The sequence below is a fragment of the Bos indicus genome, chromosome 6, assembly GCF_029378745.1.
Source record: "Bos indicus isolate NIAB-ARS_2022 breed Sahiwal x Tharparkar chromosome 6, NIAB-ARS_B.indTharparkar_mat_pri_1.0, whole genome shotgun sequence".
In the NCBI taxonomy this organism is placed as follows: domain Eukaryota; kingdom Metazoa; phylum Chordata; class Mammalia; order Artiodactyla; family Bovidae; genus Bos; species Bos indicus.
In genome coordinates this window covers 36,571,720-36,594,810 of record NC_091765.1, presented here as the reverse complement: position 1 = coordinate 36,594,810, position 23,091 = coordinate 36,571,720, and the positions used below count along the sequence as shown (strand labels likewise).

Below are 23,091 nucleotides of genomic sequence, written 5' to 3'. Positions count from 1 at the left end.
TGTTTTCAGCTTCAGCTTTCAAAGATCAACTTCTGGAAAAAAGATCTTTAATACAATCTGGGTGAAGGAGTTAGTGCCTTATAATCTTGTGTAGCTCACATGCTCTGCCTCATTTCTGGGGATTTGAAACTACAAGGATTTTAATCACTTCTAAAGTAAGCAAAGCTAAGCAAAGATTAGCGTGCTCATGTAAATTTAAACTTGCTCATGTAAGACCACAAAAAAGCTAAAGTCACAAACTGCAGATTAAATAATGAAGCAATTTCTCTATTTAATTAGCTTGGTCAAAAACAATACACTGAGACTCACAGAGCGTAATCAATGCACATTAATTATTGATTCTCTATATGCCTGAAATATTCCAAATTGGATTAATTTCATAAGAATAAAAGTATCCCTTCAAACAATTTTTATGACAGGTTTCAAGATTATCTTATATTTAGAAAGTGATTCATCTAAAGTCTCTTCACCTAAAAGTAGGAATATCAATAAAAATGAAAATAAGGAGCAAATGTTACCTAAAAATGTTTCTCAAATCCTGTATTTTTCAATGCATTTGTTTTGGTGAGCATATTTTTGACACTGAATTTTTAACAGTAAACAAGATTTCTTCTAGAGAACTGAAGTTATGTAAATTTGTATAGAAAATACATGAAAAAGATTAAAAAAATAGTCTGATCTGGAAAGAAAAGCATAGTAGTTAAAACAATTTTTCCAGAAAAAAAAGGTGGAAAAAGTTTCATAAAAAAAATTTTAAAAAAATTAAAAAAAAAAAATAACTGTAGCCTCTAACTGTAAGATACTAAGTAATGACTCACACTTAACTTGATTTGCCTTTAAAAATAAAGCCAAAATCATTTTTATAATAATGTGCAATTAAAACTAAAGACAAGAATCCTTTAAAATTTTGCCCACAATGTACTCAAGAAAATTTGGAGAAAATTTTGTCTTAGAATTGGAGAAAAACAAAAAGTATCTCTATAAATATCACAGGACTTCCTTGGTGGTTAAGAATTCTCCTGCCGATGCGGGGACACAGGTTTGATCCTTAGTCTGGGAAGATTCCATGTGCCTCAGGGTAACTAAGCCTGTGCACCACAGCTGCTGAACCTTGCACGACTACTGAGGCCCGTGTGCTCTAGAGCCCGGGCTCTGAAACAAGCCACTGCAGTGAGAAGCCCGTGGACCACAACCAGAGAGCAGCCTCCGCTCACCACGACTAGAGAAAGCCTGTGCACGGCTAAGAAGATCCAAAATAGTCAAAAATAAATAAAATTTTAAATATACAGTGGCCAGTTAGGAATATCATATACACCTAGTATACAGGAGAGTGAGTGAGTGAAGTCGCTCAGTCGTGTCTGACTCTTTGTGAGCCCGTAGACTGTAGCCTACCAGGCTGCTCTGTCCATGGGATTCTCCAGGCAAGAATACTGGAGTGGGTTGCCATTTCCTTCTCCAGGGGATCTTCCCAACCCAGGGATCAAACCTGGGTCTCCCACATTGCAGGCAGATGCTTTACCCTCTGAGCCACCAGGGAAGCCCAGTGTATAGGAGAAGTTCTACTTAAAAGATTTAAGATTTGGAAAGGGGCTCTAAAGTTAACGCAATCACTCTTCTGGGTGTATCAAATAAATATTTTCAGTTAAATGAGTTTTTCTTCTCAGTAGCAATACAAATATGTGCATTTTGGAAATTGTCTTAATAAGGAAAACAAAATTTTACACATTATACCCTTTATTCAGTCATATGTATGATAGTTCATATCAAAAAGTCTTAAAACAATACATGCTGGAGAGGGTGTGGAGGAAAGGGAACCCTCCTACACTGTTGGTAGGAATGTAAACTGGTACAGACATTATAGAAATCAGTATGGAGGTTCCTCAAAAAATAAAAATAGAGCTATTACATGATCAGCAATCCCATTCCTGGGCATATGTCTGGAGAAAATCATAATCAAAAACATACATGCACCCCAATTTACAACAGCCAAGACACAGAAGCAGCCTAAATGTCCATTGACAGGGGAATGAATAAAGAAGATGTGGTGTGTATACGTATACACACACACACACAGCGGAATATGAGTCATAAAAAAGAATGAAATATTGCCATTTGCAGCACATGGGTGGATTTGGAGCTTATCATACTAAGTCAAGTAAGTCATATAAGAGAAAGGCAAATAATATATATCACTCATGTGTGGTATCTAAAAAATGACACAAATGAATTTATTTAAAAAACACAAACAGACTCACAGACTTAGAAAACAAATTATGGCTACCAAAGGGGAAAGGTAGGGGTGAGGATAAGGAGGCTGGGGTTAACATATACACTGTACTATATATACAATAGATAATCAACAAGGACCTACTGTACAGCACAGGGAACTCTACTCAGTACTGTGTAATAATCTACATGGGAAAAGAATCTGAAAAGTAATAGATGTAAGTATAGGTACAACGGAATCACTCTGCTGCACATTTGAAACTAACACAACATTGTAAATCAACTATACATCAATGTAAAATACAAAAAAATAGTGGGCAATACAAAAATAAAAATATCACTGTTAAATAATAAGTGTGTTGAGCATTTTTGGATGATGATAATCCTGGATTACACAGTAAATATAACATATAAAGTATATGTTATATTTAAGACCACTAGGTGCAAAGAAGGTGGGGTGGTGGTGCTGAGGGAAATGCAAGGAACAGAACATGGGAACACAAGAAAAGAAAGAGTCTTCCTAAATGTTTCTGCCTAAAAAGCAGAGATAGCCTACCTTGGTTTTTGGAGATGGCTTTTGTGTGTCTCTTTCAAAATCTTTTGTTAGAAGGATGTTCTTACAATTGGCCTCCTATAAAAGAAGTATGAAAGAAACATTAGAGACTGAAGAATACTACCCTAAACAGAAATTACAATATAGTGAAAATCATTTCTGGATTGAGTTGTTCACACCAGAAGCTACTGAGATTGTAGTGAGAAGCCAAAACATTTCTTTTATTCATCACATACAACAGTGAAGTAACATAAGACAGTGACAGAATCAGTATGGCACCTATGCTGCTGCTGCTGCTGCTAAGTTGCTTCAGTCGTGTCCGACTCTGTGCAACCCCATAGACTGCAGCCCACCAGGCTCCCCGGTCCCTGGGATTCTCCAGGCAAGAACAGTGGAGTGGGTTGCCATTTCCTTCTCCAATGCATGAAACTGAAAAGTGAAAGTGAAGTCACTCAGTCGTGTCCGACTCTTAGGGACCCCACGGACTGCAGCCCACCAGGTTCCTGTGTCCAAGGGATTTTCCAGGCAAGAGTACTGGAGTGGGGTGCCATTGCCTTCTCCGATGGCACCTATAGGACATACATATTCTAAGATGATATATCATGTCACCTCTCATTTGGAGAGCTAAAGAGTAATTTTCCAAGACATCAACACCAAACTTTGAGTTTCCAACTTTCTCCAAGTATTTAACAAATGGGTTTTGAGTCTATAAATATTTTATCATAAAACAAATTCCTTCATATTGTTTAGCAAACTGCTACTGAATAGTGACAATATCAATATCCTGAGAAAAAATATCGGAGTATCTGTTTACAAAATAATTAAGCTTCTAAGTCCCTGGTTCACGTCAATATAGTACATGCAAAAATAAGAGCATAGATTACGGGTGGCAGCTTACTTGGGGTTGGATAGATTTACTATTTATTTCTACATAATACCTGTATGCAGGTCAGGAAGCAACAGTTAGAACTGGACACAGAACAACAGACTGGTTCCAAATGGGAAAAGGAGTAAGTCAAAGCTGTATATTGTCACCCTGCTTATTTAACTTGTATGCAGAGTACATCATGAGAAATAATGGGCTGGAGGAAGCACAAGCTGGAATCAAGATTGCCGGGAAAAATATCAATAATCTCAGATGTGCAGATGACACCACCCTTATGGCAGAAAGTGAAGAGGAACTCAAGAGCCTCTTGATGAAAAAGGAGAGTGAAAAAGTTGGCTTAAAGCTCAACATTCAGAAAACGAAGATCATGGCATCTGGTCACATCACTTCATGGCAAATAGATGGGGAAACAGTAGAAACAGTGTCAGACTTAATTTTTCTGGGCTCCAAAATCACTGCAGATGGTGACTGCAGCCATGAAATTAAAAGATGCTTACTCCTTGGAAGGAAAGTTATGACCAACCTAGACAGCATATTAAAAAGCAGAGACATTACTTTGCCAACAAAGGTCCGTCTAGTCAAGGCTATGGTTTTTCCAGTGGTCATGTATGGATGTGAGAGTTGGACTATCAAGAAAGCTGAGCGCCGAAGAATTGATGCTTTTGAACTATGGTGTTGGAGAAGACTCTTGAGAGTCCCTTGGACTGCAAGGAGATCCAACCAGTCCATGCTAAAGGAGATCAGTCCTGGGTGTTCATTGGAAGGACTGATGTTGAAGCTGAAACTCCAATACTTTGGCCACCTGATGCAAAGGGCTGACTCATTTTAAAAGACCCTGATGCTGGGAAAGATTGAGGGGAGGAAAAGAAGGGGACAATAGGATGAGATGGTTGGATGGCATCACCGACTTGATGGACATGGGTTTGGGTGGATTCAGGGAGTTGGTGATGGACAGGGAGGCCTGGTGTGCTGCAGTTCATGGGGTTGCAAAGAGTCGGACATGACTGAGCAACTGAACTGAACAGAATACATGAAAAGAATAATCTTGTTGTTTTAAAAAATAATACAGGAATTCACTTCTGAATAGCCATTAAGTTTAGTAAATTTTCCATTAGATGATTCTATCTCTAGATTAAGATAGAACAAAAATATGTAACAGGAAGATGATAGTTGACAATAATGCTAAGAATAAGTCAGATTTCTTTTACTTGCTCCATAACCTTTACCTCTGCATCTCATTTCTTTTCCCATCATGCCTACCATTCAATCACCTAAATAATGAGTTTTTTTCAGGTTCATCTCACAGTTAATTAATCATCATTCTTTTTTAAGATCATCATCTTTTAAACAAAACTACAGTCTACATACTTTGTAATGTTACTAAAATTTGCTGGGATTATTTTGTTTCTAAAGAAAACAGTATATTATTAGTATAAAACATCCCTAAAGGAAATAATACTACTACTCAGAAATAATAATACTACTCACTACTAATAAATAACTACTAAATTATAGGATATGTCAGGCATGGTGCTAAAGACTTTGCATTTATAATACCATTTCCACCTCAACAGTCTATGAGTTAAGTACTATAATTGTATTATCATTATTCCCCTTTGAACTATTAACATTACACAATAAAAGTGTACAGAAGTTAAGTAAATTGCCTAATGTCACACAGGATTCAAAGATGGTTTTGAATTACTTTAAAGCCTGAGCTCTTATGATCTATAGATACTACTTATCATCCAATATACTCAGCATCTTAAAAGAGTAGGTTGTAGAACTACAGCATTTTAAGCCAAGAGAATTTTTAAATAAACAGTGTTCAGCTACCCTCCCCCGATTTTACAAGTGAGAGATGTGGATCCTGAGGCGATGTGACCAAAATCACACAGAGCATGGGGCCTGGGCCACAGGTCTGCACCTGGCACCTGTTCTCTGCTTTGCAGGGAGCAGTATCCCCAGACTCAGAGGAGATCAGAGCGTCTTGTGAGCTGGAGTGGGGGGTGTGGGGGGGTCACTGCAGTGCTGCCAACACACTCAGCTGCCTGTGGCCTCGCGCACAGCCCTATGTACGGATCAAGGGTACATTTCTGAGATGTCCAAGTAAGTGTGCCTTCCAGTCCCACCCATTCCCACCAGTCACAACACCTGCTGGTGGGAAGCTGTTTACTGGAAATAGTGAATGAACCCATTCCCATTTCTGACTCACTGTGAGAGGAATAAACTGTAACCAGAATGACATTTAAAAGGCCCAAGTTATTAACTGCATAATCTGTTGTGTAATTTGGCTACACTTGGATAATATAATTAGGTATAATCCTTATACCTCTTTTTAAACTGCTAGTAAGTAAATGTTAGAAGGTGACGAGAAGAAAGAAGGCTGACTGGTAAGGGAAGTTAATAGGAACAACTGACCCTTGTTTATGTCTGTCTGGGTTTATAAATGCCTATAATTCTTTCTTCCTCATGCATAAACTAGAAGTGATGGTATTCCCTTTAAAAGTGATGGTACCACCCTTATTTTGCCTCCCTGTCCCTGTGAATTAATAAATATAAAGCTGAGAGTCAGCTTTTCCCTAAAAGACTCTGCAAATGCTTTCTGTAAACTTTTAACTGAAAGTGCCACCTACGTAAATTCTTTTATTTTTTGTTTTATGACTTCAAATTCAGACAACAGAATCATTGTGAAGTTTAGTAGTCACAGCACAAAATGCAGAGTCAAGAGATCTGCTTTCTCATCCTAGTTCTTGAACTAATCATCTCTAGGAAGCCAGGCAAGCATTTTAACCTCTTGGATCTCTCCCTCAGTCCAAAGATCTATAAAACAAAGGGATTGATTATATGCGCTCAAGAATCCTATCTAGTCTTAAATTTCAAGATTTCATGATTCTTCCAGGAAACAGTATTTATTGACTCAAAGGTAAGCCATGTCTTCTTCAGAGCTGCAGTCCCAGAGTGCCATCAGAATGCTGCAGAGGTGTGGGCACCCCAGCAGCGGCAGTGAGCTACAGAACACCGGCACCGTTCCCTGCAGGGTAGTGGTACTCAGATTTCTAGAGAAAAATTAAGTAATTCAACTAGTAGCTTAAGTCAGTAACTGGTAATAACTGAATTTATTGTTTTAAAACAGATATAGTGTGGAAACTCGGTAATATATTATGAGAAACAGTTTAAAGATTAAGCCTTTTTAAAGTTGTGCTTTTCAAAAGCCACTTATACTTGTAGGCATATATCTGAGAATTAAAAACATATGTCCACACAAAACTTTTTACATGAGTGCTCACAGTGGCATTATTCATAATAGTCCACAAATGTAAATAACCCAAATGTCTATCAACTGATGATCAGATTTTAAAAAATGGTGTATTCACACAATGGAATATTGTCCAGCTATAAAAAGGAATAAAGTACTAATATCTGCTAATAACATCATGAAAACAATATGCCAAGTGAAAGAAGCCAAACACAAAATGACAGACATATTGTGTGATTCCACATATATGAAATGTCCAGAACAGGCAAATAGCAGCAGGAAGGAGATTAGCAGCTGTCAGGGTCTTGGGCATGACAAAAATGTTCTGGAAGTAGATAATGGTAATGGTTGTACAACTTTGTAAACCTGCTAAAACTCAGTAAACTGCATACTGTAAACAAGTGAACTGTATGGTACATAAACTGTATCTACATTTAAAAAGCAAGGCTTTTAAAGCTAATCCCCAGTTCTCAGGGCAAAGGCAAGGAACCTCAGGTTTGTGTTTAAACTCTCCCCTTAGAAGAACTTCTTGGCAAAGGTTTGAAGTGGGGATGTTTTTGTTTGTAGGTATTAAACTACATGTGTGCACGGAAATTCTCTCAAATATTAACTGAACCCCATTACATGTGGCAGTCCAATGCTGGTCACTGAAGGATGGAATGATAAATTAGACACGAATATATTACACAGGGTATATTTATATTTATTTTAAACATTTCAACTGCTTGAATGAGACTTCTGACTGAACTGACTGCCCATTCTAATGACTCTGAGCAACAATCAATTGTTTAAACCTGCCGTGTCACTTTGGTATCATGAAAACACCACTTTAAAACACAATAGGGAAAGAAAAAAATACCTTGTTTGTCACAGCTTTGTTGGCCTTGCCATTCACCCACTAATGACATTCAACAATATAAACACAGTTGCTGCTCCCTCAGCCGAGCCCACTGATCCCAGATATTCACAGAGTGTGCCTGCACTTCATCCAGGTCTCTGTTCAGTTTTTACCAGAGAGGACGCCCTCCCTGAACACCTCATCCGTGTCACTGCTCTCCCCACCTGCGGATGCTCTCTATTTCTTCACTGCGCTCAGCAATACATGACTTTAATACTGAGTGGTTTCAATTCTTCACTATCCATCTCACACTACTCCATGAGAAGACCTATATCACTCACAACATGAGAAGACCTATATCCTATCACTTGTGAATATATTCACAGGACCCAGTACAGTTTGGCACATAGCAGAACCTCAATTGTTGTAGTGAATGAGTAAACCAAATCAATGAACAATATCCCTTTCTAATTTTTTGCAATCCTTTATGCATTCCTCTTGTTTTTAATTCCCTTCTTAATCAGCTTACACTTCAGGACCTTTCATTCCTTTTCTAATGCCCTTCATTTCCTTCCTCTGGTCTTTAATCACTGCATTTATCTCATAAAAGGAAGAATCCAGTGATATGCCTTCTCTGTGTTGAGAATGGAGCAACTGAAAGTGGCTGGGAAAAAAATTATAGAAGTGGTTGACTGCCAATGTTAAAAGTATTAACATAAATCTTCACAACAATCCTGCTATATTTCTTTAGTAAGGTTTCTATTCTCCAAGATGCTATTTCATGTCTCCTTCTCTTTTCTCAAACCCCTTTCCTTCCATTTTTGCTTCACTGGAAAAAGAGTCACATCAGAGAAAGTTCTCATCACCCTTCCTCCATATCCCCCCATCAAATTTACAAGCCACTCTCCATTCCTCCAGTTACAATAGAGATTCTGGTCCTAATCAACCATTCCTTTAATGCCACCCTCAATCCTGTCTCCTTTCATCTTCTCAAGGACATCACTCTTCCAATTCTACCCTCCCACTCCCTCTCTATTAGACAATTCCCATAATCACAGGCAGGTGCTGTAATGATCCTAAATAATCAAACAAAACTCACTTCCTTAATCTTACTTCTTCCATTAGTGGTGGTTCCAAGTTTTTTTCTTTCCTTTATAATCCATTCCTCCAAAATAGCTGTTTTCATGATCTCTACTTCTTTAGCTTTGATGCCCCCAAATCTGTTTTGTTGTTGTTCTAGTGTTTATTTTTAAAGTGGTCACTACGCCACAGGAAGTACTGAAAACACTCACAGCTTGGTCTCCATCTTACTCAGGTTCTTAGCCACATGTGACCCGGGTGCCTACTTCTAGTAGCTGCCAAATCATCACTGGGAGGGAAAAAAGTTGCCTAACTCACTGACTAACTTCACGTGATCTCTTTGGATTCTGCTTCTCCTCTATACAATAAAGTTACATATCTACTAGTTATTGGTTTGTTTTCTGTGTGTGTATTAGTCAGTCAGTTGTGTCCGACTCTTTGCGACCCATGGACTACAGACTGCCAGGCTCCCCTGTCCGTGGAATTCTCCAGGCAAGAATACTGGAGTGGGTTGTCATTCCTTTCTTCAGGAGATCTTCCCGATCCAGGGATCGAACCCAGATCAAACCCAGGTCTCCCGCACTCCAGGCAGATTCTTTACCATCTGAGCCATTCCTCTACTAAATAGAAGTTCTATGAAAGCAATAACTTGTCTTTCTCATGTGTGTGTTTCAGTCGCTCAGTCATGTCTGACTCTTTGTGACCCCATGGACTGTAGCCTGCCAAGCTCCTCTGTCCATGGAATCTCCAGACAAGAATACTGGAGTGGGTTGCCATTCCCTTCTCCAGGGGATCTACCCCACCCAGGGATCAAACCTGGGTCTCCCATATTGCAGGCACATTCTTTACTGTCTGAGCCACCTATTAGGGTCTTTCTTACTTATTACTAAAACTACATGCCACTGAAAGTGCCTCATATAGCAGGAGCTCAATAAATATGTGTTGAATGAAATTGGAGTGACTCAAGGGTTGATGCAGAGAAGTCTTTTCCCAAATGATACAATGATCTCAGAGCATTTTAACTGCTTTTAAATACAAACAATATCTAGTGACTCCTAAATTTGTATCACTATCTTTGACATTTCTACTAAGCTACTTATTTCTGTCTACTTGGCAACTCCACCTTGCCGTCTAATAAGCACCTAAATTTAGTATGCCCAAACCTGAGCTTTTGATTTATCAGCAAAAACATATTATGTCAGTCCTGAGTGTCTTTGCCAGATTATCAAATGGTACCCTGTGACTTAAGCCAAGGTCTTAGGTATTGACCTTGATGCCCACCATCAACCCTACCATCAAGTCTAGTCAGCACTCTCCAAAGTAAACTGGGATTAATTCACTTCTATGTACATGGCCAGCTCAGTCACAGCCATCATTGTTCACCTAAATTACTTCAATCGTCCTGCCTTCTACAAACTTTACATACATAAATCAAATGAGGTCACTCCACAAGCAATGTCTTATTACTCCTGGAATAAAATCTAAACTTTTTATCATTATCTACATAGCCCTGCAAGTTCTAGCCCATCCATACTTCTCTAACCTCACTCACACCACTTGCCCCTTCCTTACTATGACTCAGCCATAGTGGCCTTCTTTTTCAACCTTCAAATACTCCAAGACCCTTCATGCCTTCAAGCATTTGCCCCTCATGTTCCCTCTCCCTGGAATGCCTCTCCACCATTTATTTAGCATGGCTGGTGTATTCTCATTCTTTAGCTCCTATGTCATCCCCTCAGAGATGCCTGCTTTAACAACCTCATTTAAAGTGGCTTCCCTGGTTACACTCTTACTGAAAGTGAAAGTTGCCCAGTCATGTCTGACTCTTTGCAACCCCATGGACTATACAGTCCATGAAACTCTCCAGGCCAGAATACTGGAGTGGGTAGCCTTTCCCTTCTTCAGGGGATCTTCCCAACCCAGAGATTGAACCCAGATCTCCCTCACTGCAGGCAGATTCTTTACCAGCTGAGCCACAAGGGAAGCCCAAGAATATTGGAGTGGGTAGCCTGTGCCTTCTCCAGTGGATCTTCCCAACCCAGGAATCAAACTGGGGTCTCCTGCAATATAGGTGGGTGGATTCTTTTACCAACTGAAATATGAGGGAAGCCCCAACACTCTCATTAATCTGCTTTAATTCAATCACGGTGCTTATTCTAATTTGTAATTCACAATTTTATTTTACATTTGATTTATTTATCATACATTAATTTCTTGCATGCTAAGTCACTTCAGTTGTGTCCGACTCTTTGCGACCCCATGGACTATAGCCGGCCAGGGTTCTCTGTCCACGAGATTTTTCAGGCAAGAATACTAAAGTGGGTTGCCATGTCCTTCTCCAGGGGATTTTCCTGACCCAGGGATTGAACCCGTGTCTCTTATGTCTCCTGCATTGGTAGGTGGGTTCTTTACCACCAACGCCCCTAGGGAAGTCATGTTAATATTAACTTCAGTAGACTTTAAAGTTTCATGTGGATAGAGATTTGTTTAGTGTATCCCCAGTATTCAGTAGAGCTTCCCTGGTGGCTCATAAAGAATCTGCCTGCAATGCGGGAGACCTGGGTTTGATCCCTGGGTTGGAAGATCCCCTAGAGAAGGGCATGGGGTCTTGAGTATTCATTAGTATTTTATAAATTTTTTTTTGAATGAATAAAGAGAACAATGCCGACTCCTACATTTCCCTTCCTTTTAGTATTAATTTCCAGCCACTAAAGAAATGTGATGAATCTCCTTGATATTGAGAATCAGATAATAATACATTTTTTTATTACTTGGATAATATGATGATGAGTGAGGGCAGGTGGCAAATAAGCTACTATTATAACAGGCAGTTGTCAGAGGGCTGCAGATGGTAGGCTGGGGTCAAACCACAACAAGTGATTTGGTTGAACTTAGTGACTTGGAGATCAGAGGACAGACAGCAATGCTGATATGATTACAAGTGAGTGTAATAGCCAAAGCCTAAGGCCTCCTACAGGAAAGAGATACAAAGAACACTGCTACTTTGCACACAACCAGAATACAATAAATGTCACTGGCAGATTGCAGACCACTTCTTACAATACCATAAATGTCTCCTCTTTAATTCATCTGTATCTGCAAAATGAATGTTAATTTGACTGACTATAATAAATGAACAAGATGTTTTATTAAAACTTAAAAGCACTATGATGTTATCTTTACATAAATAAATGGAACAAATTGAATTAAACTAGCATTTAACAGATTTTCATTATATAAATGTTTGGGAAGAAATCTGTAGTTCTTGGGCTTGGACCAGGGAAATATAAATGGAGGAGATGAGAAGTAATAAAGTGTCAGAAATACTTTGAACTCATTACTTTATAAACTGCAACTATAATATGCACAGGTACAACCTTAACTGTCTTTTAAGTCTCTTGAAAATTGCTTTACAGAGAATGGCAGCCAGTCATTTCTAATTAAAGAAAAAGGAATGAGAATGAATATAGCAAGGGATGGTGAAATTAAAGATCGAAACATCACTAAACATTAGAATTTGGACTTCACTGGTGGCTCACACAGTAAAGAATCTGGCTGCAATGCAGGAGACCCGAGTTCAATCCCTGGATGGGGATGATCCCCTGGAGAATGAAATGGCAACCAACTTCAGTATTCTTGCCTGGAAAAATCTCATGGACAGAGGAGCCTGGCGGGATACAGTCCATGGGTTCACAAAGAATCAGACACTACTGAGTGACTAATGCTTTCTTTCTTCTAAACATTAGAATCTAGACTTGTGATTGTATAATTACAATCCATTATAGTTTTCTCTTCCTTTCGCTCTGTCACCTCTTATAGAGAAGCTTTTTGTAATAATCTCATCAAAAACAGCTCTCCCCAGTTACTCACAACTTGCTTTATTTCTGTTACGGTGCCTTATGGTTTAAGATTGGTTTGTGTGTCCATATATCATGCTGGAGATTTCAGATCTATTCTCAATATCTGTGCATTTCTTTGTTAAGTTAGTCCACCACGTTTTCTTGTTTCACAGTCTTGACTTGAAGAAGCTCTAACTTTTTTACTGATTTGCACAGGGGTTTGAATCTGTTGTCGTAAGTGACCAAGCAAAGGCCAGACTCAAGCCTTTTTTATTTGCTGGTCTCTCTGCCTGGGATGCTCTTCTTCCTCATATCTATATACATGACTTACTCCACCAAATCACTGTGATCTCCACTCACCTCAGAGAGGTCTCCCTCAATTCTCTATAGAAAATAGTGACTTCACTTTCCTTTTCTCCTCTCATACACCATTAATCTCAAGTCCTTATCATGGTTTAATTTTCTTCACAGACTATATCATTAAATATCATGTTAATTTCCTTAATTGTTTACTGTTTGTGTCCCCTTACTAAAGAGGCAAACTCTATGAGGGCAGAGTTTTGCTTTTTTTTTAATTAAACCTACAGCTCTAGTTCACAGAATACTGCCGTAACATAGTAGGTGTTTAATAAATGGTAGTTCAAATTAGACTTAATTGATATTTTCAGGACATTACACTAAAAAAAAAGCAGAGGACAGACTTTTTTTCAAGTGCACATGGTATATTATCTAGGATTGATCACATATTAGGGCACAAAACAAGTCTTAACAAATTTAAGAGTACAGAAATTATTTCAAGCACCTTTTCTGATCACAATGGCATAAAACTAGAAATTAACCACAGAAAAAGAAATGAGGAAAAATGATTACATAGACACTAAACAGCAAACTACAAAAAAAAAAAAAAAAAAAAAAAGAAAATACCCAATGGATCAATGATGACATGAAAGAAGAAATTTAAAAATATCTTGAAGCAAATGACAATGAAAACATAGCCATAAAAAAATCTATGGGATGCAGCAAAAGAAGTTCTTAGATGGAAGTTCATAGAAATACAGGCCTTCAAGAAACAAGAAAAATCTCAAATAAACAACTAATCCAATATAATCCACCACCTAAAACAGTTAGAAAAAGAAAAACAAAGAAAACTTAAAGTCAGCAGAAGGAAGGAAATGTTAATAGAATAGAGATTAAAAAAACAGAAATATAAAAAATCAACAAAATCAAGAGTTGGTTCCTTGAAACAGCAAACAAAATTGACAAACCTCTGGCCAGGCTCACCAAGAAGAAAAGAGCAAAGACCCAAATGAATAAAATGAGAAATGAAAAGAGGAGAAATCACAACTGCTACCGTAGAAATACAACCAACCAACCAATCCCCACCCAAACATAACAGATACGATCAACAATTATATGCCAAAAAATTACATAACCTAGAAAAAATGGACAAGTTTCTAGAAATATATCAAAACTGAATCAAGAAGAAATAGATAACCTGAACAGAACAATCATTGGTAGTGAAATAGAATCTGTAACTTAAAAACTCCTTACAAAAAAAAGTCCAGGATCACATAGCTTTGCAGGCAAATTTGACCAAACATACAAAGAAAAACCTGATCCTTCTCAAACTCTTCCAAAATATTTAAGGGGAAGGAACACTCCCTCAGATATTCTATGAAGACATCATCACCCTGATGCCAAAACCAGACAAAGATACTACCAAAAAAGACAATTAAAGGCCAATTTCTTTGATGAATATATAAGCAAAAATTCTCAAAAAAATTAGCAAATGGAATCTAACAACACACAAAAAGATCATATACAGCACTCTTAATTGGATTCATCCCAGAGTCACAAGGATCATTCAACATACACAAATCCATCAATGTGATACACTCCATCAATAACAACAAAAAACAAAAACCATATGATCATCTCAATAGATGCAGAAAGAATATCTGATAAAATTTAATATTCATTCATGATAAAAACCCTTAGGAAAGTTGGTATACAGGGAATATACCTCAACAAAATAAAAGCTATTTATGAAAAATTCATGGTCAGTATAAAACTCAATGGTGAAAAGCTGAAAGCCTTCCCACTAAAATTTGGAACAAGACAAGGATGCTCACTCTCTTAAGTTCTATTCAACATAGTACTGGAAGTCCTAGCCACAGCAATCAAACAAGAAGAAATAAAAGGTATTCAAATTGGTAAGGAAGAGATAAAATTGTCATGGTATGCAGATGATATAATACTACATATATATAACATAAAGACTCCATACAAAACCAACTAGAACTGATAAAGAATTCAGCAAGGTAGCAGGTACAAGGTTAACAAAGAAATTTGCTGCATTTCTTTACACTAACAATGAAATATAAGAAAAGGAATATAAATAAACATCAATTTTAATTTCATCAAAATTAATCTCATCAAAAAGGTAAAAGACTTATATGCTGAGAACTACAAAACAGCCATAAAGGAAATTGAAGATAATTTAAACAAATGGAAAGATGTCCCATGGTCTTGAACTGAAAGAATTAATACTGTTTAAATGGCCATGCTACCCAAAGCAATCTACAGATTTAATGTGATCCCTATTAAACTACCCATGATATTTTTCACAGAACTAGAACAAATAATCTTAAAATTTATATGGCACCATGAAAGACTCAGAATTGCCAAATCAATCCTGAGGAAAAATGACAAAGTAAGAGGCATAATGCTCCCAGACTTCAGATGATATTATAAAACTACAGTAATCAAAACAGCATGGTATTGGCAAAAATATAGACAATGGATCAATAGAACAGAACAGAGAGCCCAGAAGTAAACCCACACATCTATGGTCAACTGAAGTTTGACAAAGGAGACAATAATATACAATGGGAAAAAACAGTCTCTTCAACAAGTAGTATTGGGAAAGTTAGTCACATGAAAATTAATGAAGTTAGAACACATCCTTACAGAATACATAAGAATCAATTCAAAATGGCTTAAAGACTTAAATATAAGGCAAGACACCATAAAGCTCCCAAAAGAGAACACAGGCAAAACATTATTGGACATAAACTGCATCAGTATTTTCTATGGTCAGTATTCCAAGACAACAGAAATAAAAGCAAAAATAAGTGGGACCTAATCAAATTTTTAATCTTTTGCATAGCAAAAAAAAAAATCATAAACAACAAAGACAACCTATGGACTGGGAGTAGATATTTGTGACTAATACGACTGACAAGTGGTTAATTTTCAAAATATGCAAACAGCTCATACAATTCTGTGTTGTGCTCCTGCTCAGTCATTTCAGTCATGCCCAACTCTTTGCCACCCTATGGACTATAGCCCGTCAGCCTCCTCTGTCCATGGAATTCTCCTGGCAAGTATACTGGTGTGGGTTGCCATGCCCTCCTCCAGGGGATCTTCCCAACCTAGAGATTGAACCTGTGTCTCCTGCTTCTCTTGCATTGCAGGCAGATTCTTTACTGCTGAGTCACTGGGGAAGACCAACAGAACAAAAAACAAACAACCAAACAACTCAATCAAAAAATTGGCAGAAGACCTAAATACACATGTCTCCAAAGAAGAAATACCGAAGACCAAGAGGCACATGAAAAGATGCTCAATATTGCTAATTATTAGAGAAATGCAAATGAAAACTACAATGAGGTAGAATCTCACACTGGTCAGAATGTCCATCATTAAAAAGTCTACAAATAACAAATGCTGGATGGGGTGTGGAGACAAGGGAATCCTACTACACTGTAAGAGGAATGTGGGAATGTGTGTTGGTGCAACTATTATGGAAAACAGTTTGGAGGTTCCTCAAAAAAATAAAATAGACTTGCCATAGATTCCAGCAATCCCACTCCTGGGCATATATCCAAATAAAACTGTAATTCAAAAAAATACATACAACTCTATGTCCATAGCACCACTACTTATAATAGCCAAAACATGGAAATAACCTAAATGTCCACTGACATATGAATGGATAAAGAAGATGTAGTGTATATTTATATGTACAATGGAATATTTGTTGGTGTTTAGTTACTAAGTCAAGACCAACTCTTTGCAATCCCATGAATTATAGCCCATAAGGCTCCTCTGTCCATGGGATTTCCCAGGCAAGAATACTGAAATAGGTTGCTATTTCCTTCTCCAGGGGATCCTCCTGATCCACAGAATGAATCCACGTCTCCTGCATTGGCAGGCAGATTTTTTCCCACTGAGCCACCAGGGAAGCCCAGTGGAATATTACTCAGCTATAAAAATATGAAATAGTCTCATTAGCAGCAGTGTGGATGGACCTAGAGATTACCATACTAAGCAAAGTAAGTCAGAAAGAGAAAAATACCACATGATATCACTTACATGTAAAATCTAAAACATGGCGCAAATGAACTTATCTATGAAGTAGAAACAGACTCACAGATAAAGAGAACAGACTTGTGGTTGCCAAGGGGGAAGGAGTGTAGGGTGTTTATCCATATCAGATGGATAAACAACAATGTCGTATTACATAGCACAGGGAACCATATTCAATAATTTGTGATAAAGCATAATGGAAAATAATGTAAATCATTTTGCTGAATAGCAGAAATTAAAACAGCAGTGTGTATCAACTATACTTCAATAAAATTAAAAAAATAAATCAATGATAGTTCAATGATCAAACAGACTGATGTTAAAAAATAAACTTTCAAAATCACTTCTTCTTCAATTTACCTTCACACTAATGTCACATTAATTTTTCTAATTTATGACTCTGAGTCACTCCTTTCCTAAAAAGTCTTAATTGCCTCCAATGACAGATTACATTTGCACTTATCCTGCTATCCAAAGCCCTTCAACCCATCTTCCTGTCATATTTACTTCCCATGAACAATATAACCTGGATGACTTGTTGCCTGTGACAGTTACCTATGTGTCTCATTTCCCATCCAGACTCTAAAAATATAATGAGTGTTTCAATCTTTCTTGTCTCAATAGTACCAGAGTAGACAACTGATGTTTTGGCATGCCTAGTATCCATTCTCTTTTCTTTAGGGAAAGAGTTTCAGGAAGCTATCCTTTTCCTATTGGCCTCCATGTTCCAGTTAAATGGGCATGTCTTCCAAGATATTTCCAACTATCAATTAGATATTCATTTCTAGTCATACCAGGAATGCAAAGACTCAAGAACTGAGAACAGCTGAAGCTAATTTATCCCGATGGCAGCTCTGTGAACAGACTGTTCTGCTCTTACACTGCAGGGTGCCTAGATTAATGTTCTATGGGAAGTCTAGTTGTCATCTGTTTACTTTATTTTCCAGCTTTAATGAGGTATAATTGACAAATGAAAATTGCATGTATTTAAAGGTAGGCAATTTAATGTTCTGAAATACATATTCATTGTGAAATGAGCATTAAATCAAGCTAATTAACATATCCATTCCTCACATAATTACTTTTTCCTTTTTTATGTGTGTGATAAGAACACTTCAGATGTATACTCTTAGCAAATTTCAAGGATACAATACATATTTTAAACTAAAGTTATACTGCTATACATTAGCTTTCCAGAACTTATTTTACAAAATTGAAACTCTGTACCCCTTGAATAACATCTCTCCATTCCCTCTTTTGCCAGTTTCTGCCAACCACTGATCTACTCTCTGCATTCATGTGTTCATCTTTTTTAGATTCCATATATAAGTGAGATTATACAATATTTGTCTATGTCCCACTTATCTTAGTTTTGATTTGCATTTCTCTGATGATTAGTGATGCTGAGCACCTTCTCATGTACCTGTTTTTTTGTTGCTGGAAGGTATTTGATTACTGATTCAATCTACTTATTTATGAGTCTATTCTGGTTTTCTATTGCTTCTTGATTTAGTTCTGGCAGGCTGTATGTTTCTAGGAATTTATTAATTTCTTCCAGCTTATCCAATTTTTTGACACACAGGTGGTCAAAATAATCCCTTATGATCAATTTATTTTTAAGGTATCCACTGTAATGTCTCATGTTTACTTCTAATATTCAGTTTTCTTTTTTCTTAGTAAATCTGGTTAAGGTCCTGTTGATTTTAAAAACTTCTCAGCTGATTTATGCTGATGTTTGGTAGAAACCAACACAATACTATAAAGCAATTATCCTTCAATTAAAAGTAAATAAATTTTTTAAAAAAGAAAAAAAATCTCAAAAAACTTTCAGTGATTAAAAAAAATTTTTTTTTCTGTTTTGTGCTTGATTTATTTCTGTTCTAATCTTTATTACTTCTTTTCCTTCTGTTAACTTTGGGCTTAACGTGGTCTTCTTTTTCTTGTTCCTTGAGTTGTAAAATTAGGTTGCTTGAGAATCTTATTTCTTTTGTAATGCAGGAATTTATCACTATAAACTTTTCTCTTAATATTGGTTTTGTAGTATTCCATAAGTCTTGGTATGCTTATGTTTGTTTCTCTTGAGATGCCTTCTAAACTCCTTTTCTATTTTCTTTTTGACTCAATGGATCTTCAAGAATAAGTTGTTTAGTTTCCATGTTTCCATGAATTTGTGAATTTTCCCATTTTCTTACTGCTACTGATTTCTAGTTTCATTCAACTGAGGTAAAAAAAAAAAAAGATACTTGAGATGGTTTCAATCTTGAATTGGTAAGACTGCTTTGTGACCTAAGATGTGGTCTATTCTGGGGAATGTTGTATGTGCAGTTAAGAATGTGTACTCTTTTGTTGTTGGGTTGAAAGTCCTGAATATGCCTTTTAGGCTCACTTGGTATATAGCGTTCTTCCAGGTAGCTGTTTATTAATTTTCTGTCTGGATGCTCTATCCACTACTGAAAACTATTGTGCCGTTGTCACTTCTCCCCTTCAGATGTGTAAATATTTGCTTGATATATTTAAGTTCTCTGATGTTGGGTACATATATAACTGTTAAACCTTCCCATTGGATTGACCATTTTATCATTATAATATAATGTTCTTTGTCTTAGAGATAGTCTTTGAGTTAAAGTTTACTTTTTTTTTCCTCATATAAGCACAGCCAGACTTGCTTTCTTGGATCATTTTCTTGTCACCATTTTCATGGACTATATTTTCCTACCCCTTCAACTTTCTGCCTCTGTGTGTCCTTATATCTAATGTGAATCCTTTGTAGACAGCATATAGCTGGATTTTGTTTTTTAACCTATTTGCCATACTATGCCTTTTTAATTGGAGAGTGCAATGCATTTACATTTAAAGTATTGATAGGTGAAGACTTAACAATGATTTTTCATTGTTTTGTTTGTTTTGCATTTTTTGTTCCCATCTTCCTCTCTTGCTCTTTTTATTTGATAATTTTTGGAAGTGAATTGCTTTGGATCTCTTCTCTTTATCTTTTGTATATTGATTATAAGTTTTTTTCTTTGTGGTTACCTTGAACATAAAATATTTTGTAGCTATAATCACTGAAGTTGATAACAACTTCCATCACACTTTTTTTTTTTTTACCAACTCAAACACTGTGTGTTTCTGTAGTCAGAATTTGCTTTTTTAAAAATTGTGTATTCATTAACAATTTATCTTATATAGTAGGCTGAAAAGTAATTTACATATTACCATTACAAGTGTAACATTATTCTGTGTTTGTGTCTATTTTTCCTTTACTAGTAAGATCTATGCATTCATACAGTTCTGCCTTGCAGTTTACCATATTTTTTATTTTGATTTGAAGAACTCCCTTAAGCATTTTTTTTTTTTGCAAAGCAGGGGTAGTGGTGACAAACTCCCTTCATTTTTGTTTTCTTGCCTACTTTGTGTTTTGTTTGTCTTTCAGTTTATTTTTCTCTTTTATTCTTAAAAAAATAATTTTCTCAGGTAAAATGTTAATTCATAGATTTCTTTTTCTTTTACTTTTTTTTTTCCTTTGGCATTTTGAAATATGCCATTCCACTCTCTCCTGGCCTACAAGGTTTCTGTTGAGAAATACACTCAGTCTTACTGAGAGGTGGGAGTGTGGGGCTTATATATGGTAAGTTATTTTCCTCTTCCTACTTTCAAAATTTTGTCTTTGTCTTTGACTGTTGACAATTTGATTATGTGTCTTGGTGTAGTGTTCTTTGGTTTGCTCGTATTTAAGACCATTCATAAATCTGGATGTCCATTTCCCTCATTAGATTCGGGGAGTTTTCAGTCATTATTTTTTTTTTTTAAAAAAATATGCTTTCTGCCCCTTTCTCTCTCTTCTCCTAGGACTCCCATAATGCAAATATGGTTCAGCTGATGTCATAAAATTCTATAGGTTTTCTTTATTTTCTCTCTTTTGATTGGATCATTTCAAATAACTTATGTATGAGTTAGATGATTCTTTCTTCCACTTGACTGAGTCTGCAGTTTCTCTCTATTGCATTTGTTAAAAATTTCATTTCTTGTATCCTTCAGCTCCAGAATTTCAATGTGGTTCTTTTATTTTATAACTTCTATCTCTGATGAATTTCTCATTTTTTCCATGTACTGTTTTCCAGATTATGTTGTCTATCTGTGACTTTCCTGAAATAAATTTGAGTCAGCTTTTATTTATACATAGATGGTACAGTTCAATGGACATTGCTGATTAAATATAAGGGATTAGAATAAGTGCTCTGGAAGACACAGGAATATATGAGTTACTCCACAACTTTTAGAGAAAACCCAAGGTACAGAAAAATATGAGCTATTTTCTTAAGCTACAATGCAATATAAGAGAAAAAACTAACGGTTCAAGGCAGAATGTAAGATGTGTTCTCACAGAGGGAGAGAGAGTGCCCTAAGACAACAGAGGAGATGGGGATTAAATGTACCTGGAGCATGAAAGAGGGTTTCCTAGGAGAAGGAGAATTTGAGATGTCTTAGTTGGACCTCCACTCCCCCAAGCAAAAGTAGACTTTGCAAGAAGTATTGAGAGCAGGTGGTTGATGTGAGTAGTCCAGCAGGAGAATGGGACAATAATTGAGGGAAAATAGAGTCAACAAGGGGTACAATTATTAAGCTACTAGAGCTTTTTTAGTGGTTCTGTAGCTGCAACCTGCGGAGAAGCTCTAGAACACTCTATAAAACACATATCCCAGAATTATTCCAACCAAGGAGTAAATAGTTGGGAATTTATACCCCCATAATTCTGTCATTGGTTAAGGGTTGCTCCTAGAGGGATATTACTTTCTAAGCACTTCTGGTCCACAGAAGAATAGCTTCTATCCCTAGGAGGCCAACTGAAGAAAATGAGAAATTCAGTTCTAAAGCAAATACAAGTAATCTCTGAAAATCTTCAAATACTCTCTTGCTATTTATTGAGTGCCTCTATTTGCCAAATACACACAATATAGTGATTTAAAGTAGGCAACTTCTAAGGTGTCAGTGCCAAAGTATTGCTGTCTCACTGTAAGTAGCTTAAAGATTACCCAGTATAATAATGTTTTCATAACCAAAAGCAACTTAGTCTATCTTCTGTTAAACATTCCTCAGAATAGGAAAGAAGGAATTTAATACCTGGCACATATATATCTAATCTATTCCAATGATTCCTGAGTAGACATGACCTTCTAATGTTTCTCTGTAAGAGTTCCATAAAACAAAACGTCTGGGGAGAAGAAATTCATAGTAATCTGAATTGTAAATATGTGACTGTGGTCTAAAAACTGTAGCCATAATAGTATGCCAAGCTAAATAATAACTTTCAAAACTGCTTTTATTACTTAATGCTTTATGCGTATTGATAATCTAATCAGTTTCCACTTCTGGAAAGTGCCCATTTGAGTCATGCAAGCAAACAACATTCTGTCATGCTCTATTATCTCTGCTTTTATTAACCATCATTGAATATTTTTTAACCTTCAAACTTGGAAACAATCTATGCCTTGGAAGGCATAGCTCATGATCCAAAGAAAGGTTTGATTTGATGAAATGAGCAAATGAATTTAGTGCTCCCTCTGAGTTTCCTGCTGCTCACAGTGATAACCTACAGATTTTGGTAGGTCATCTTCACTATGTAAATCCACTTACACAAAGAGACAACACAGCTAAACACAAAATATCCAATAACAATATAAAAACCAAAACTTTTTCTTTTTCCTATTATGACTTGACTGTTACCCATTTGGAGTATTCTTGAAGGGCTATAGAGAAGGCTAGGAGTAGTAAAAACATGTAGAACTGGAGTCAGAAGAACAGAATTCAAGTCCTCCCCTGACAAAAAATTGCTGTAATAGGTATAGAATGAATAATGTATAAATGTTCATGGTATTGATATTCCAATTAAGAACTGTAATTTTGATTATTTCTATACTTTGCTTATGATCAGTACTTTGAATTCATAATCCAGTTGTCATTTACTGCTACTCAGCTTGAATAATTTACTCTTTAGATTTCCTCATCTGCAAAACCAGATTAAGATCACTTACTTTTCAGGAT

The 23,091-nt window shown here is 36.5% G+C and overlaps 1 protein-coding gene across 9 annotated transcripts in view; it reads right to left on the bottom strand.

The window, feature by feature from the left end:
• Window positions 1–23,091, bottom strand: part of FAM13A (family with sequence similarity 13 member A) — a 337,331-nt gene that overhangs the window by 168,941 nt on the left and 145,299 nt on the right. For 8 of the 9 annotated variants that reach the window (XM_070790892.1, XM_070790889.1, XM_070790891.1 and 5 more), the window contains one exon: window positions 2,783–2,857. The exons of the other annotated variant lie outside the window; for it this stretch is intronic. In XM_070790892.1, coding sequence (XP_070646993.1) covers window positions 2,783–2,857 — 75 coding nt within the window. The remainder of the gene's footprint in view (window positions 1–2,782; window positions 2,858–23,091) is intronic. 9 annotated transcript variants of the gene reach the window in all.